General features: G+C 31.9%; 1 protein-coding gene across 1 annotated transcript in view; it reads right to left on the bottom strand.

Annotated features, from left to right (window-relative positions):
- Positions 1–15,243, bottom strand: part of LOC129220490 (DIS3-like exonuclease 1) — a 63,406-nt gene that overhangs the window by 27,260 nt on the left and 20,903 nt on the right. The window contains exons 7-13 of the mRNA XM_054854909.1: positions 12,667–12,821; positions 11,495–11,607; positions 10,209–10,321; positions 7,035–7,188; positions 5,469–5,614; positions 3,614–3,805; positions 898–1,000 (exon numbers count right to left, since the gene is read on the bottom strand). Of these exons, the coding sequence (XP_054710884.1) occupies positions 898–1,000; positions 3,614–3,805; positions 5,469–5,614; positions 7,035–7,188; positions 10,209–10,321; positions 11,495–11,607; positions 12,667–12,821 (976 nt within the window). The remainder of the gene's footprint in view (positions 1–897; positions 1,001–3,613; positions 3,806–5,468; positions 5,615–7,034; positions 7,189–10,208; positions 10,322–11,494; positions 11,608–12,666; positions 12,822–15,243) is intronic.

Genomic DNA, 15,243 nt, shown 5'->3' with positions numbered 1-15,243 from the left:
GCAGTGGGGAAACAATGTAAAATTTGATTTTGAATGGTGGTAGTGTTGTAAATAAATTGTATTTGGGTTAATATTTAATTATTTTTCTTATACATTTTCTATTGTATATCAGGAGTTGCATTTATGTCATTTTTTGAGTTTCTGCCATAAATGTGGCAGAAAGGGGTTTTTGCCATGCCGGTTTTAACTGGTTTCTACCAGTGGTTTTTACCGCCTCAGCAGAAACCTGCCAACCCTGGGTTCTGGATGTCTTGCTGGGTGGAATTTGATTCATATTCTTGGCACTAGGCAGCAAGAAGTATGCTTTGAATGACCAGAAGTGAGGAGTGAGATTTCAAGGAAAAATGATTATCACACAGCATTTCAACTAAGTCCAACGTTATTTTCTAAGATCCAATAAGAAAAGGGAATTTTAGAAAACAACTTTTAAGTGACTTGTTAACCAGGATAAAATTAAATTTGGTGACCAATAAAGGAGGATCATTTTACATTATTGTGAACGAGACCTTGATGGCACCAAAGGAAAATGATGACTTTAACGGAGTGACTACTTAACTGGTTGACTTCTTATTGAGGTTTTACTGTGTATATATATATACATACATATATGCTCTCTTTTTTACTTATATAGATGCACTGTCAAAATTATATTAAAATATTTATTACATTTTTGAAACAAGAATTTTTGTTAACTGCTGTTGACTAGTACAAATTTTATTGAATGTATGTAAAAAGAAAAGTAAATGCTCAATAATAGAACTGTTATTTAAAGGAAATTAATAAACTTTTGCTAATATTTTGTTTAGTTTTGTATCCTGAACTTAGAAAAGAATATAAAGATGGTAAAGTTCTTTGTAGTACAGAAGTATCAAATAGGTCAAGAAATTGATAACTAACCTCATAACATAGCTTATATTGAGACCGTATAATAGTTCGACCATACCAAATGCTTTTTACGCTAAATTTAGAGTCCAGGGTCCACAGCACGCTAACAGCATACCTAAAATTGCAAAATAGTTTATACATGGTCTTAAACCGCTAGCTTCTTAAAAAATATATAAATAAACAATAAAAAATATATATACAGTGAAATTTCCATAAGTCGAACTTTGATTAGCTGAAAATTTCAACAAACCAAAGTGAACATTTATTCCCATCAAACTGAATGAGGAATTTATGTTATTTATTTTCAATAGGCGAAATTTCAACAACAAAATATTTGACAGGTTAAATTTTACTTCAGGACCGTCATCAAAGTTTCCTTGCTAATATAACTCCATAAGTTAAAATCGTGTTTTTTCTTGACCTAACAAATAGTACAAAAAAAAAAAAAAAAAAACACTGCGCCACATCAAAACAAGTCTAGACAAAGTGGATCTAATAAATTCTTGAAATAAATTAAAAAACACTAATTAGAAGGCTCCAGCCTTTAAAGATTTCAGTTTGCATTAAATGAAAATATCAGATATATATCAAAATATCTGATATATCGTCGCCTCAGAGCTACACTACACATCTAATTCCAGGAATAACACTAAAATATTTTACACTTGCTCTGAGGCAACAATATATATCAAAATATCGGATATTTTTGATTTAAAAAAAAATATCATGATATTTTGGAATGCTGGAAGGGACAGAGATTACTCGACAGAACAGTTACATTCGGGAATTTACCCTGTTCTATGACTCTGTTCTGGTCCTTTCATGACTGACTTTTTTCTTTCATTGTTGTAGAAATCGAGTGCTTGTGGTGACATTGATTTTTGAACGTTTGGGGCAGAACTTAGAAAAGGACTAAATGAAAACTTACAGTCTTATGCTTGCAAGAAAGAGTTAAATTAGAAGTTAATTGTGGCGTAGCAAAGAAGGAAATTTCATTGAAGTTTAGTGTGCTTTCAAGTACATCTCAAACATTTTTTAAAAAATTGAAACGTTTTGATTGACAGTGCAAGAAAAGCAGTCGATGCATTGCACGTTTTTATAGAATCCCGTTCGAATGTTCCTGACTCCCTCTCCTATGCCTTAAAGGTATCTGGGGACTATTTAATGAACAAACAAATTTCTGCTCAGAAGATAAGATTTTTCAACCCCTTCCCCCTTTTTTTGGGGGTATGTAAAATTGTTACTTTCTGCATAAAAATATAAATTTGTTTCCCAGCCCTCTCTTGAATTTAGGTAATTATATTATAAATTAATTATGTCAAGTATATTATTATCTTAGATACATTATTCTATAACTTTTAGCTCATTACAATTTAATGAGTTACAGCGGCAGTACATTATAGTTTTGTTTTTATGTTCAATAAGCCAAATTTTTGATAACTCTATCTTTTTGCTTTCCGTGCAACTTTGACTTATTGAAGTTTCAGTATTGTATATATAAACTAGTATGTTGTGGCCATCACGAAACTTTCTTCTATATTTTTCTTTTTTTTTTCTGATCCCTCCCCATGCTTGACGAGGAAGCAATATTCCCAACAAAAACAAAATTACACATGCAAAAACTTGACGACCATCCCAATGTCTGAATTATTGCAAAAGCAAAGCAAAGAGCGAAAATTGAAAGTTATTTTAAAAGCCTTGCTTGAATTAATTACAAATATTTTATTTGTTAACAAACATAAGATGGCAACAGTTAAAAATTTTAAATCATTGAGATAATATTTCCGATCATTTCCATACAATTAAATCACGAGAAATACGCAGACGACAATCTACTACGATGTATCTTTCTTATTGTTGCATTAATAAAGCTATTTTTATTCGCAAAAAAAAAAAAAAAAAATCAACACCTCTTGGAGCGATTGGAGTCAAAATTGAACCAAAGCCTGTTTATGTATGGATTCACATATGTTCCAAATTTCAAACAGAACGTAGCATTACTTCTTGAGATAAGGCACTCACAATGGAAAAAAAGTACGGGCGATTGCGCTACCCCCCCTTTTTAGCTGTTGACACCAAAATAAAATCAGCTCTTATACCCACTAAAGTGTACTTGTCAAAAAATTTTTGTTTGATTCCGTTTGTTATTTCTTGAGATACTGCAGTCACAATTGATGACAAAAAACGTTCTATAACTCAACCCCCGTTTGAGCTATTGACACCAAAATTGAATCAGCACCTGCTCCTGTTAAGGGCAACATGTGGACCAAATTTTGTTTGATTCCGCCAGTTACTTCCTGAGGAATAGCAAGCACGCGTAACTCAAAAAATGTCCCATTGCTCCACCCCCCTTGGAGGAATTCGCGCCAAAAACCAATGGGCACAAGTTCATATAGGGGCACATATGTGTACCAAATTTCGTTCAATTTCATGCGATAGTTATTGCTGTAGAGCAGCCACAAAAAACTGGTCACACACAGACGTGACACACATACACACACACACACACACATACACACACACATAAAAACACACATACACACAGACAGACAGACATTTTCCAAAAATAGTCGAAATGGACTCGGCACACCTCAAAACGTTCGAATCCGTCAAAATTCGAAATTCGAAAACTTGCACGAATCCAATACTTTCTTCTATATATTAGATATAGAAGAAAGTAAAAATATATATATAATAGAAAAAGAAACTATTTATGTAACTGGCTTACCTATCAACACTGCCCAGTAAGGAACACAAATTTCCACTAAGAATATGAGGAAGCATATCATAGCGACGATCTGGCAAATAAACAGATGTGGAACGACTTCGTGCTTCGAGATCCACTAGAGTAAGTGGCTTTACAAAATAAGTTACATCTGCAATATGAACACCTAACTCAAGCATATCATCTGGAAGCTTCCTTAGATTTAAAAAATAAAACAGTAATTAATCATGCTGCAAGGTACAACTCAGTGCCACATTGACTTTGATCAAATTTTTTAGGTAAAAAAAATGCACAAAAGAAAAAATAGAACATAGATTATAAAACTCATTTATCCTTCTTAAAAAATAGCATTTTCATACATTAAAACAAAAACAATTTTACACATTTTCATACTGTATATATATACATATTGTTTCATTAATACGTGAGCATCAAAAGCTGATCCTCTCTTTTTGAGTACAATTATAAGAAGAGGGGAGTGAAGTGAGCACTCGCAGGGGTGGGGAGGGGGGCGGAAGAGTGCACACCCTGGCTTAAAAAATAACTCAATTTAAAATACAGTTGGTTTTTGGTTTAAGGATGCTCTATTTAATGACTCTCTCTATTTAAAGGCAACTTTTCATGGTCCCGGATGCTCCACTGTAGTTTTAAAAGCATTCTATTTAAGGATGATTTTTTGTGGTCCCTTGAAAGTTGTTAAATAGGGAACCAACTGTAGTTGAAATCCAGATAAATTTTATCTTTTTTTGTAGTTAGAATGATGCGCTGAGCTCATTTGAAATATTTTAGGGGGAGCCAGAGCTCCCCCGGTTCCTGCACTCCTGCTGACCATTTAATCTACTGTATTAAAAAATTGTACCAGTTAACCATTTAACTATTTGTTTTTAATAGAAAAAGTAGATAAAATATTTTGCTAAAGTTTTGCACTCTTAAAAAGTGAACCACAACATTAGTTTTAAGAATCTCATGCAAATATATTTCAGTTTAATTTGAAGGTTTGAAAGGTAAAGTTCATGCTCACTTAAACTATCAAATGTTTCACCTTGTGAATGCATTCCTTCAATTAGGTCTAACAGTGATTTTTCAAACACAAAATCAAGACTTTTAGAAAAATTTCCCACTTTTCCAAAAATTTTAAAGGTTCATACATAAAAACTCAAAATGCTTTAAATTAAATTCTCACTCAAATATTAATAGAATACAGGTGTCCCTTGTATAACACGGTTAATTTGTTTCGTGTAGTATCGAAACCATGTTATACGAGACTTTTTTTTAAATAACATTCTTACTTATTTTTAATACTAATTATGTATGTGCATGAGAAAAATCAGGTTATAAGATGTATCGTGTTATATTGAAACCGCGTTCCGTGTTATATGAGACTTAGAAATAATGTAAGTCAAGGGATGTGTATCGTGTTATATCGAAACCAAGTTTCATAAAAACAAAGTAAAAACTTATTAGAGTCATCAAGCATTAACAGAATGTATTAAACAAAAATGAAATTCTATCTTTTTTAAATGTAACATTCGAGTTATATCAAAACCATGAAGTATTAAATTTCAGTTTTGTACCATGTAATATCGAAACCATGCTATAATAATCGCAAATTTGGTAGTGTAGTATCGAAACCGTGTTGTAGAAGTACCGTTTTACACAAGGGACGCCTGCAAATAGTAATGAAAAAACATATGAAAGCTTAAATTTTACAAATAGATTACTAACTGAACTAATACTTGAAAGTTGCTGAAAAGTAATAGCAATGTTATAGCACTAACATGGAAAAAAAATACTAAGAAGTATGAAGAAAGTTTAATGAAAAACATAGCATAGACCATAAGTGAAACATATTTCTTACTTCACTGATAAAGCATCATCTACATCCTCACAATTTTTTGGATCAATGCTAAAAATAAGATGAGAGTGACGCAAATCTTTTCGTTTGGAAATTTCTGTTTCGTCTACTTGCCAAGGTTTATCTGCGCTATAAGGCAATTCTGATATCTGAAATTTCAAAAATTTTTAGCAAGAACATTCAACTACACCTTTTTATGCACCCAAAAGCATAAATAAGGAAAAAAAAAGACTTTCTCCATGCAAACAAAAAATATAGAACTGAAACTCATCAAGTACAACCACTATATATATATATAGTAATGAATAATTTCACACATTAAGACAAAGGTTCAAGAAAATATAATTATACTTGTTTGCAAAGTTTCTTGGCAATGATGTCACGATGCATGAAAAAGAACCGAGTTAACAGATATAACGTCACACTTTCTAGCTACCTGATAGCGAATTAGAGGAAATCGCCAACTGTCTGTGAGCTGTAATTGGTTGGACGTTCGATTCAAACGGATGTGACACCCCGCGATGCACAGCTCGTCGAAATAAAAATATTTAACAACTTACAGAAATTATGACAAAAAAAGTTTACATATGTGTGAGTTTAACAAAATAAAACCAAATTCTAAAGCAAAGTGCCGAATTTGAAACAAAATTTAGACACTGTACTGTTCCTTTACTTGGTCTCAGCTTATTTCTCCTTTGGCATGAAAGGTAGCAACTGAATATAGTGGCATAGCCAGAAAAAGATTTCATGGTTAAATTTAAAGGAGGAAGAGGGGGGGGGGGAGATTTTTAGTTTTAGTCCTTTTCTATGGTCAAATAAAAAAAATTTCAGAGTTCTGGTGGGGGGGGGGGGGGAGGGGGCATATCGCCAAATGTGGCTACTTTTCATCGTTAAAGCATCATGAAAAGTTTATCCGCCATAGAAAACATATTTTCAAAAACACACATTTACTTTAATTACAAAACCTTGCATCTACAAATGATTAATGAGACAACAAAACCGAATCACCTTTTTATGTAAAAGTTATCTTATTCATTGAAAAGTCATTTCCTTCCCTTTGCTATACACTCATGAAGTTTGAGGCATTCAATGAAGTTCTATAGCAGGGCAAATAAAGTTAAATACAGTAGAACCTTGATTATCTAAGACTCTTTCAACTAAAAGTTTGTTCAAAAGAAGTCAGTTCACTGAGGTTGCTATCGACGGCCTCAACCAGTCGACCGGTGACTAACCACAGCATTCTATGAGATTTACTAGTTAATTGGTTGCTATCGATGTCATTCTCTGAGCCTCACCGGTTGGTCTATCGGTCGACTGCAAGTTAAGCTATTTGATTGGTTGATTGAATTCCTGTGTTTTATAATGTTTATATTTAAAATTAGCAGCAAAACCTTCCTGATTTTTCCAGAAAGTAGGACTCGACTTATACGCAGGTTTTTAATTTTTTTCCTGATTTTCCTCCGAACAGTAAGAGGGATGACTTACATGCGAGTAAACATGGTATTACTTTTTTGAATAAAGTCATTTTATAAAACAAAAAACTTAAAAAGAATGCAGAAAATATTTTACCAAATTTTTTGTGAATTCGCCAAAAAACAACTGATGCTCAATCAACAAGCACTGAACTTCAGTCTCCAGATCATTGATCTCTCCTAATGCTTGCACTAGATGTCCATTTGGGTATTGTGAATCAGTGTCCCAACTATCTATTCTCACAACAATTCTAAAGTAAAACTTTTATATAACTAATCAATATAATAGACAGGAAAGACATTTCCCCATCTAATCCACAAGACCCTATTTTTGCAGCCGTTATTCCTAAATGCATGCTTTCAACTGCAAAAATGGTCAAAACAAGCTGTAGCATTTAGATAATAAAAGTTTGAAGCAAAAAAGAAAATGAGTGCAAAAATATGAAATCTAACTTTTTATACGGACCAGTTCTCCTAACTTACATTTAGGGAAATAATCTTCAATGAAAAATAATACCAACGCAAAAGGAAACATTTGAGAAGAAAACCCAAGGAGATATTTGAGTTCAAAGTTTTAAGGGACGATGCAAAAAATGAAATAGGAATATATTTCCCTCTCAGAATAATTACAGGTTGTCGAAGTAAAAAAACAAATATTTATAATTTTCATTGCTATTGAAAAATAAAAGCAAATAATACACTAAGGAGCATAAAAACATACAACAAAAGCTTATACAATTTGAAAAATCTATATGCACACAAATAATTTAAAAACCTTTTTAGCACCTATCTTTTTCTTCAAAAGGAGTTATTGACTGCAGTGTAAAGTGGTCTAAGTCATGAAACACTACGTTCATTCCTCAGTGAATATTGGTCTCACTAATGTCAAACTTTTTGAGCTCGAATTGTTACTGCATGGTTTTGATTTCTCTAAATACAATGCAGGGAATTTGGGAATCATATAAAAAGACAGATTTAATACTTTTTTCACTAAATTATCTTTTTGTTTCAAACTTTTAATGTCTTAACTCTGCATCTTATTTTGACCCTTTTTGCAATTGGAAGTTTGCAGCTAGGACCGACAGTTGCAAAAATAGAGGTCTTGCAGGTTAAACAGGGACACATTGAATAACAGTATAATAGGAACATGAGAAGATATTAAAAGTATGCTATATAATAGTTTGCAGCTTGGATGCCATAAAAACCTAGTGAGAGCAAGAGAAGATTGTTCCCCCCCCCCCCCTGAAAAAAAAACGGACTAATTTTTAAAAATTAAACAACTTTTCCTTCAACTGACTTAATCACCAAACATTTTAAGAACATTTTTTTGAGATAAAACAATTTTCTAAAGCCCAAATACTCTTTCATATAAAAGAAAGTTACTAATTAATAGAAAATTGATATTGAATTCATTCTCACAAAATTTAGACATTGTGTTTTAGCAGGGGTGTCTCCCTCCAAGAGCAACTGCACCACCCTCAGATGTTGCAATGTACCCTCCAAAATGAGTCCTCAAAAAGGGGAAAATTTCACTTAAAACAACTACCTTAAAAGTTTTAATGATGCAGTCTGCACCCTGAATTCACATCCTAGGTACTCCAGTGTTTAAGTGAATTAAAATTATTAATGTTTGTTTCTTAACAGGAACACTTGAAATTCAAATTTTTTTTCTCCCAATTACTAAACATACAAATGTAGAGATGACAGATTAGAGGAATAAGCATGACATAAATTTCCCTGAATTAAAATTTTTTACTTGCATTGTTAGCCTCACTTAATCAGGTAACAGATGAACAAATACCTTGTCATAAGAATAAAACATAGCTGCCGCCAACATGCCAACTTAAAAAATCTTACAATGTATGAGGTGGCTATATTTCTACGCTTTTTTGACCATTATAAAGCAAAGTATTAAAATTTAAAGTATTACAATATTTTCGAATCCTTACCTTTACTTAATCTGTGCTGTAATAAGCAAAAAATAAGTAAATAAATTTAAAAATAAGTAAATAAATAAAATTTTATTTCTTTGAACTCAAACTTTGAAAAGTTGCTGACTTTACAGCTTTCAAAAATTGTGTACCAAAAACTTGTTCAAAACAATAGTTTTTCTGTAAGTTCTTATAAATTAAAATGTTCTCCATGCTGTTTTCCGATAAAAAAGTGCACAGTTCTCGTACAAATCATACAAATCTGCCATAAGACCGTACAAAATGTCCAAAAATATAACTATGTACGGCTAAGTCGTATAAATTGGCAGCTAGGAATAAAATCTACAGGAACCAGATATTTACCCAAAGATGCAATGTTAAAAATCCCTATTTAATCAAATAATTTCTCTGGATAATTTAATAAGCCTGGTCTTTTCTTTAAACATTTTTTACTAAGAAAAACTTTGAATGAGTTTTTTTTAAAAATCAAATAATCAAAATAATTTAGTTTTTTTAAAAGATTGCTTTTTTTTATACACAATGCCAGAAATAAAGTTGAGGATAAGGCTTTTAAAAATGAAGGTGATACTCCTTCCAGCAAACATGACAGTCAAAATGCAGCCCTTTGACCAAGAAATAATTCACACTTTGAAATATATAAGAGCAAATTATAATGCTCTTTATAGATAATGAAAAGGAAATACATAAGTGTTCCCGAAACACTTTCAGCAAGCAATTTCCTACAATGGATCTTTCAAAAATTTATGTAAGGAAAAGGGTGCCAAAATATACATTTTGCAATTTAAGTTCTGAGTAACTTAAATGTTTAGATTTTTTTGTAAGTAGTACTTATAATTCATGCATTTAACTATTATATTAGTTTGTTGTTTACTAAGCTTATTTAAAAAACTTTTTACCATTAACATTCATTCCATCTTTTAAATAGCTACTGAGTTATTACTATGCTTTTAAACAAGTATGGTCAGTTTGATAAGGTAAAGAACATTTCCCCACTTAATCGAATATTATTTGCTGGAACCAATGGTATTCTTTTAAGTGGGGTCAACAGTTTTTGATTCAAAAAACAAATTTAGTAAACATCGAAAAAAAAAAAAAAAACTTGATGTAATTTGTGAATACTACTATTTTTACATTTTTTTGGGTAAGAAGTAGTGTACGATAGGGTGGTAGGTGGAAATTCTTTTTTCACATGTTTTATTAATTTATACTTCTTTTACAAAAATACTACTTTTATAGAAAATCCCTAAAACTTTTTTTTTTACTTTCCTGAAAAAACATTTAGTAAAATAAACATATTTTCTTTTGTCAAAGAAAGTTACCTTTTATTGCGAAGACTTTCAGCCTGTTTGGTTGCAATACGTATCTTTGGAATACAATAGTCATAGGGCACCACAAGGATACGTTCTGTCACCCGTGATGAGGAATTTTTTTCCTAGGAAAGTAACTTGAAAAAGTTTAACAACTCAAATCACCAAAACTCAATAAAACAAAAACAAGATACTAAATTACTACACGTTTCATGCTTTTCTTCAAATTTAAACAGCGTAAACAAAGTTTAACTCTCGGAGATAATAAATGCTGTGAGTATTAGGTGAATGACTTGTAATTTAGTAAAATGACTATGAACTTCAGAATAATCAACACACATATTTGGATAAATTATTACATTTTTGGGATCAAAAATGCATTGGTCATGGATTGTCAGACCTTGAATGACAGTTCTTCAGCTCTGATGTTATTTTTAAACTACCTTATTTGGTACTACCTTACTGCTCACTTGAGTAACCTGATTAGTGTTCAAGTCTTGTTAGTGATTATCATAAAATGCTTGGGCCCCAATGGCTCCATGGTTGAAGCTTTGCTTCCGATACTCGAGGATGCGGGTTCAATTCCCACCGGTGTCATAGGTGTTATTTTCTCTCATTGTATGTATATCTTGGCATAAATCTTTCGTGTTTCGTCTTGTCTGTAATTAAATAAAGAAGTCCAAACTTTTTCGAGGCAGAGGCACCCAATCTTCCCCTGGTGTTTGTTAAATGTGGACACAACAACGACATCATAAAGTCCTGTGATTTCAGAGAAATAGTGACCAACAGTTTTATTAATAAAGAACTACTGATTTTACGGTGATTAAAAAACCCCTAAACTATTGTCCCCCATACTGCACTTTTGTTTTACAATTAAACTCAGTGGCCCAACAGCCCATTGGGGGGGGGGGGGCAAGGCCTACTATGCCCATCTGCTTTCGTGACTGAGGGCACTAGGGTGCAAAGACAGACGTTCTGCTTAGATGGTTAGTCGAACGCATAACTCCCAGCGTTTAGTTCCCAATCATGCTTGGTATGCATTTTCTCAACCCACTGAAGGGATGAAAGGCTGAGTCAACCATGCTCAACCCCGGAACAGAACTTGGGTATGTGGCCAAGAAACAGAAAGGAAAGCACTTCCACTAAGACAGTTCGAGTCCAGTGCTATACTGATAAATGTGCTAGTAACCTCTAAATATAGGATAGTTTAGAGCATATAGAACAAATAATTCAAACATAGTTGGTCTATGAATTAAATAGTAAACAGTGCAAGGAAAAAACTAACCCAAAGAACCTACTTCGTTTTCTTCAGGTAAAGTAGCAACATAATTTCTCCAACATCTCTCAATGACACCAACAACTCTTCCAGTAGGAATCACATCAACTTTTGTAGATTCAGTATCAGTATTATCTAATAAAATTTAAAATACAATAAAGCACAATATTTCGAGATTTAAAATTTAATTACAGGAAAAAAAAACCCTGATCAAACTTTTAAAACAAAATAAAACACTAAAAGCCCATGAATTTATTCTTTATTTTTTAAAATTAACTTTATTGTATCAGTTTGCAGTTTAAGCCATAAATAAAAGAAGCCGATGTGTGCATCATATGACTTCCTTTTATGCCAATTTAATGACAACAGTGCCTTGGAGTAAGTCAATAAACACTTTAAATGTTTTCACCCCTAGTTAGTAGCAAACTTAAGCAAAAATGCATTTTAAAGACATACATTTTCCCCAATATCGGCAATTTTAACATGATTCAATGGTTAACTCTTGTCTTTAAATATTGCCAATAGCGTCAAATTGGAACTAGATTCAAAAATAATTTTTTTCCACCTAATTTGTTGCCAACTTGGCAATACATCAAGTGTTTGCCAAATAATAGCTTGATTGGTTGGTTCTATAGAGTTTACTAGCGCAAGAGCCATAATAGGCTATACAATGCCAAACAATTATCGTTAAGTAGAAGAAAAATTATAACTTGAGTGTGCATTGAAATTAGCACCGAATTTCCACCAATAAAATGGAAAAAAATCCCTTTTGAAACATCCCAATGCAACATAAAAGGAGGTGTTCAACTAAACCCCACTAAGAGTCCACATACCAAATTTTAACATTCTACGTCAAACCGTTTTTGTGTTATGCGAGATACATACACACATATGCATAGAGGTCACGAGAAAACTCGGGGACCGTAAAATGGAAGTTTCGGATGTCCATAAGTTCGTAGATACGTATGCATGTGCGGTCAGACCAAAAAAACAACTCAATATACAGTTGGGGTGAGCAAAAAAAAAAATTTAGGCCGATATTTGAATGAAAATTTTTTTGTGAATGCAATACTTCCTTTACAAAGAAAAAGGAAGTGATTACAGGACCATACTTTAAAAACATTAAAACTACAATCAAATCTGAAATTTTCACAAATACAACATTAATCAATGGATATTAGAGTAAAAAGTTACCTTTGGAATCATACGGATTGTCAACCAAATTCATACAACGTGACTTCCATTGATTTTTTGGAAATAATTCAACAACAACTTCATCTTCATGAACAGCTCTGTTTCTGTCTCTCATACCACAAACATATATGTCTTCAGAATCTTTAGCAAATACTCTGAAAACCGATACAATATTTAAATGTTTTAAGAATAAAATTGTTAAAAACAAATCAAACAATTAAAAACACATTTAAAAAAAAAGAAGCTTCAGAGGTTGATCACTTCCAGTTAAAAAACAAAAAATAAAAGCATTTGCAGCATGTGAAATATAGGAAATGATAAGCGTTTAATAATTTATTTTCTTTTAAGAAACAAATTATACTAGGAAATAGACAGTGTCTTGTTCAAAATTCTAAGTATGTTTTATTTACCCTTTGCTACATCCTACTTGTCGTGGGACAACAAAAAAGCATGATGCATTTGAAAATGGGATATAACTGAGGTAAAAAAAGCAATGATTTAATTAACGTACAAATTAATGACAGATACACTAACAAAAAAAAAAGTTTATTATTATATTAAAACAATTTTGTCAGTCGGAATTATGAAATATTGGACCAAAAATGTTGATATTTGGTACACAGTGTACTATGGTAAAGGGTATTTTATAGACAAAATATTGAGCTTGTAGGAGAAAAATTTAAAGAGTTATGGCACGTCCAATATTCCGGACTTATATTTTTGAAATCAATATTTCATATACAAAAACAATAAAATAACGAACAAACTTCATTATAAAATGTTTTAAAAACAATTATAAAACATAATATAAGCGTTTGAAACGATTACTTAAAGATTATATATTTTTTAAAAAATCAGGAAAAAAACCTCGCTTTTCAGATGAAAATTCATGGTTGGAAAAATGAGCCACTCTCTACCTCTCAATCCTTATATGTCAGTGTTGTCAATCCCAAAACAAAATATTATTTCACAGATTATAATAAGTAGAATGTAAACAGTCAACTATAAAAAAAATCAACTAATTAAATCAATTATTAAATGATTAGCAGGTGTTTAAAGTGTATGTTTGGTATACCGGACACCAGGTCTGAAGGGGTTAATACAATACAAAGAAAATTAGTCTACCAATTATCCAATTCAAAAAAATAATAATTTACAATCTTTCTAATTGTTTCAAGGTCAGTTTTGTTCATTTATTAATAAAAGAAAATATACTTTGTTAAGAAATGCAATTTTTTCCCCTATGATGTTCAATGTAAAGCAACATTAAAAAAAATATATAATTCTTTTGGGAGACAAAGGACAAGTGAAATATACCTGAATGAGTGATATATCAAGCACAGGGTAACAAGATCGTGGGCACGGCACAGTGAATTTTATGCATGTAAGATAGAGCTAGATATTGAGCAATTCCCAATAGAACGTACTTTACTACCACATAAAACATTTTTCTTTAATTAATGAAGTCGTTGAAAACTTTCTGCATCAGAAATATCAGTAGTATACATTTGACTAGGCTACCATATTTGGATAGAAAGATTTTGGAGATCCTTATCATAATAAAAGGCAGGGGGAGCCAGCATAATGTACAACCAATCGACTTTTGATCACATTTTGCAAGGAAGCTTTTTCTTTTTTTACATTTTATACAGCTTTATACAACATTTTCAACAACTCATTTGTGCTTTTCTCAAAATAATGTTAGTTTTTTTTTTTTTAAATTAAATATAAATTTTAATATTGCAATGTTAAAACAAAAATTTATCAACAGTTATGTGTGCTTAAAGAACTCTTTAAGATGTAAACTATTATACTTGTGTACTGAAACATATTGCACACAAGAAACATTTTCCCTCTCTAAAATGTGTTCTTTATAGCCTCAAAACCAGGGCCTGATTAACCAAATGAGAGTGCCCACAAAAATTTGGAGGCTCTCTGAAGATTCTACAGCAGAATGCATTGGTTGATTTACAAGTCTAGGGCCTGTCGGAATGCATATTTGAGAGACTCTTTGTCTACCACAGAACTATGTACAAATCATTTATCATGGGCATTTATGAATCCCTTTCGGGGTCCCACATAATTGTGACACGGTTAATTCTTTGCTGGCAGAATGAATAAAAATTCATCTTTAAGGAAGATTTTTTCGAATTAAAAAGTCATAATTCTTTATTATCATTTAAAAAATACATGTATTTTTCATATAACAGTTGTGCTGCACAATTCTTTAAGTAATTTGGCGAATCTTAGGAAGGTGGGGCCCCAAGTCCAGGCCTAGTTGGCCTGTGCGGCAATCAGTCACTATATGCTTCATACATGATATAAAGCTTTTTGACTAAATGAGTTAGAACTGGAAACTGAAGCAGAACTAAAGTGGCAAATTTTTTTTGGATAATCATCTTTAAATTACAACATTAACCTCGAAGGTGGTTTGAAACCCGAACGATCAGGACCAAACCAGGATGTCTGGTAACTGCAATATGAAGCAAGCAAAGCTTCAAATGCAGTTACCAGTGAGACTCAAGTATGATTTAAGCACCAAAAAATTTACTGTTGTTTATAGTTATATAGTTATAG

The sequence above is a fragment of the Uloborus diversus genome, chromosome 4 (genome assembly GCF_026930045.1).
Source record: "Uloborus diversus isolate 005 chromosome 4, Udiv.v.3.1, whole genome shotgun sequence".
Taxonomy (NCBI): Eukaryota; Metazoa; Arthropoda; class Arachnida; order Araneae; family Uloboridae; genus Uloborus; species Uloborus diversus.
Note: the sequence above shows the minus strand (reverse complement) of the source record. Positions and strands in the feature narration are given on the sequence as shown.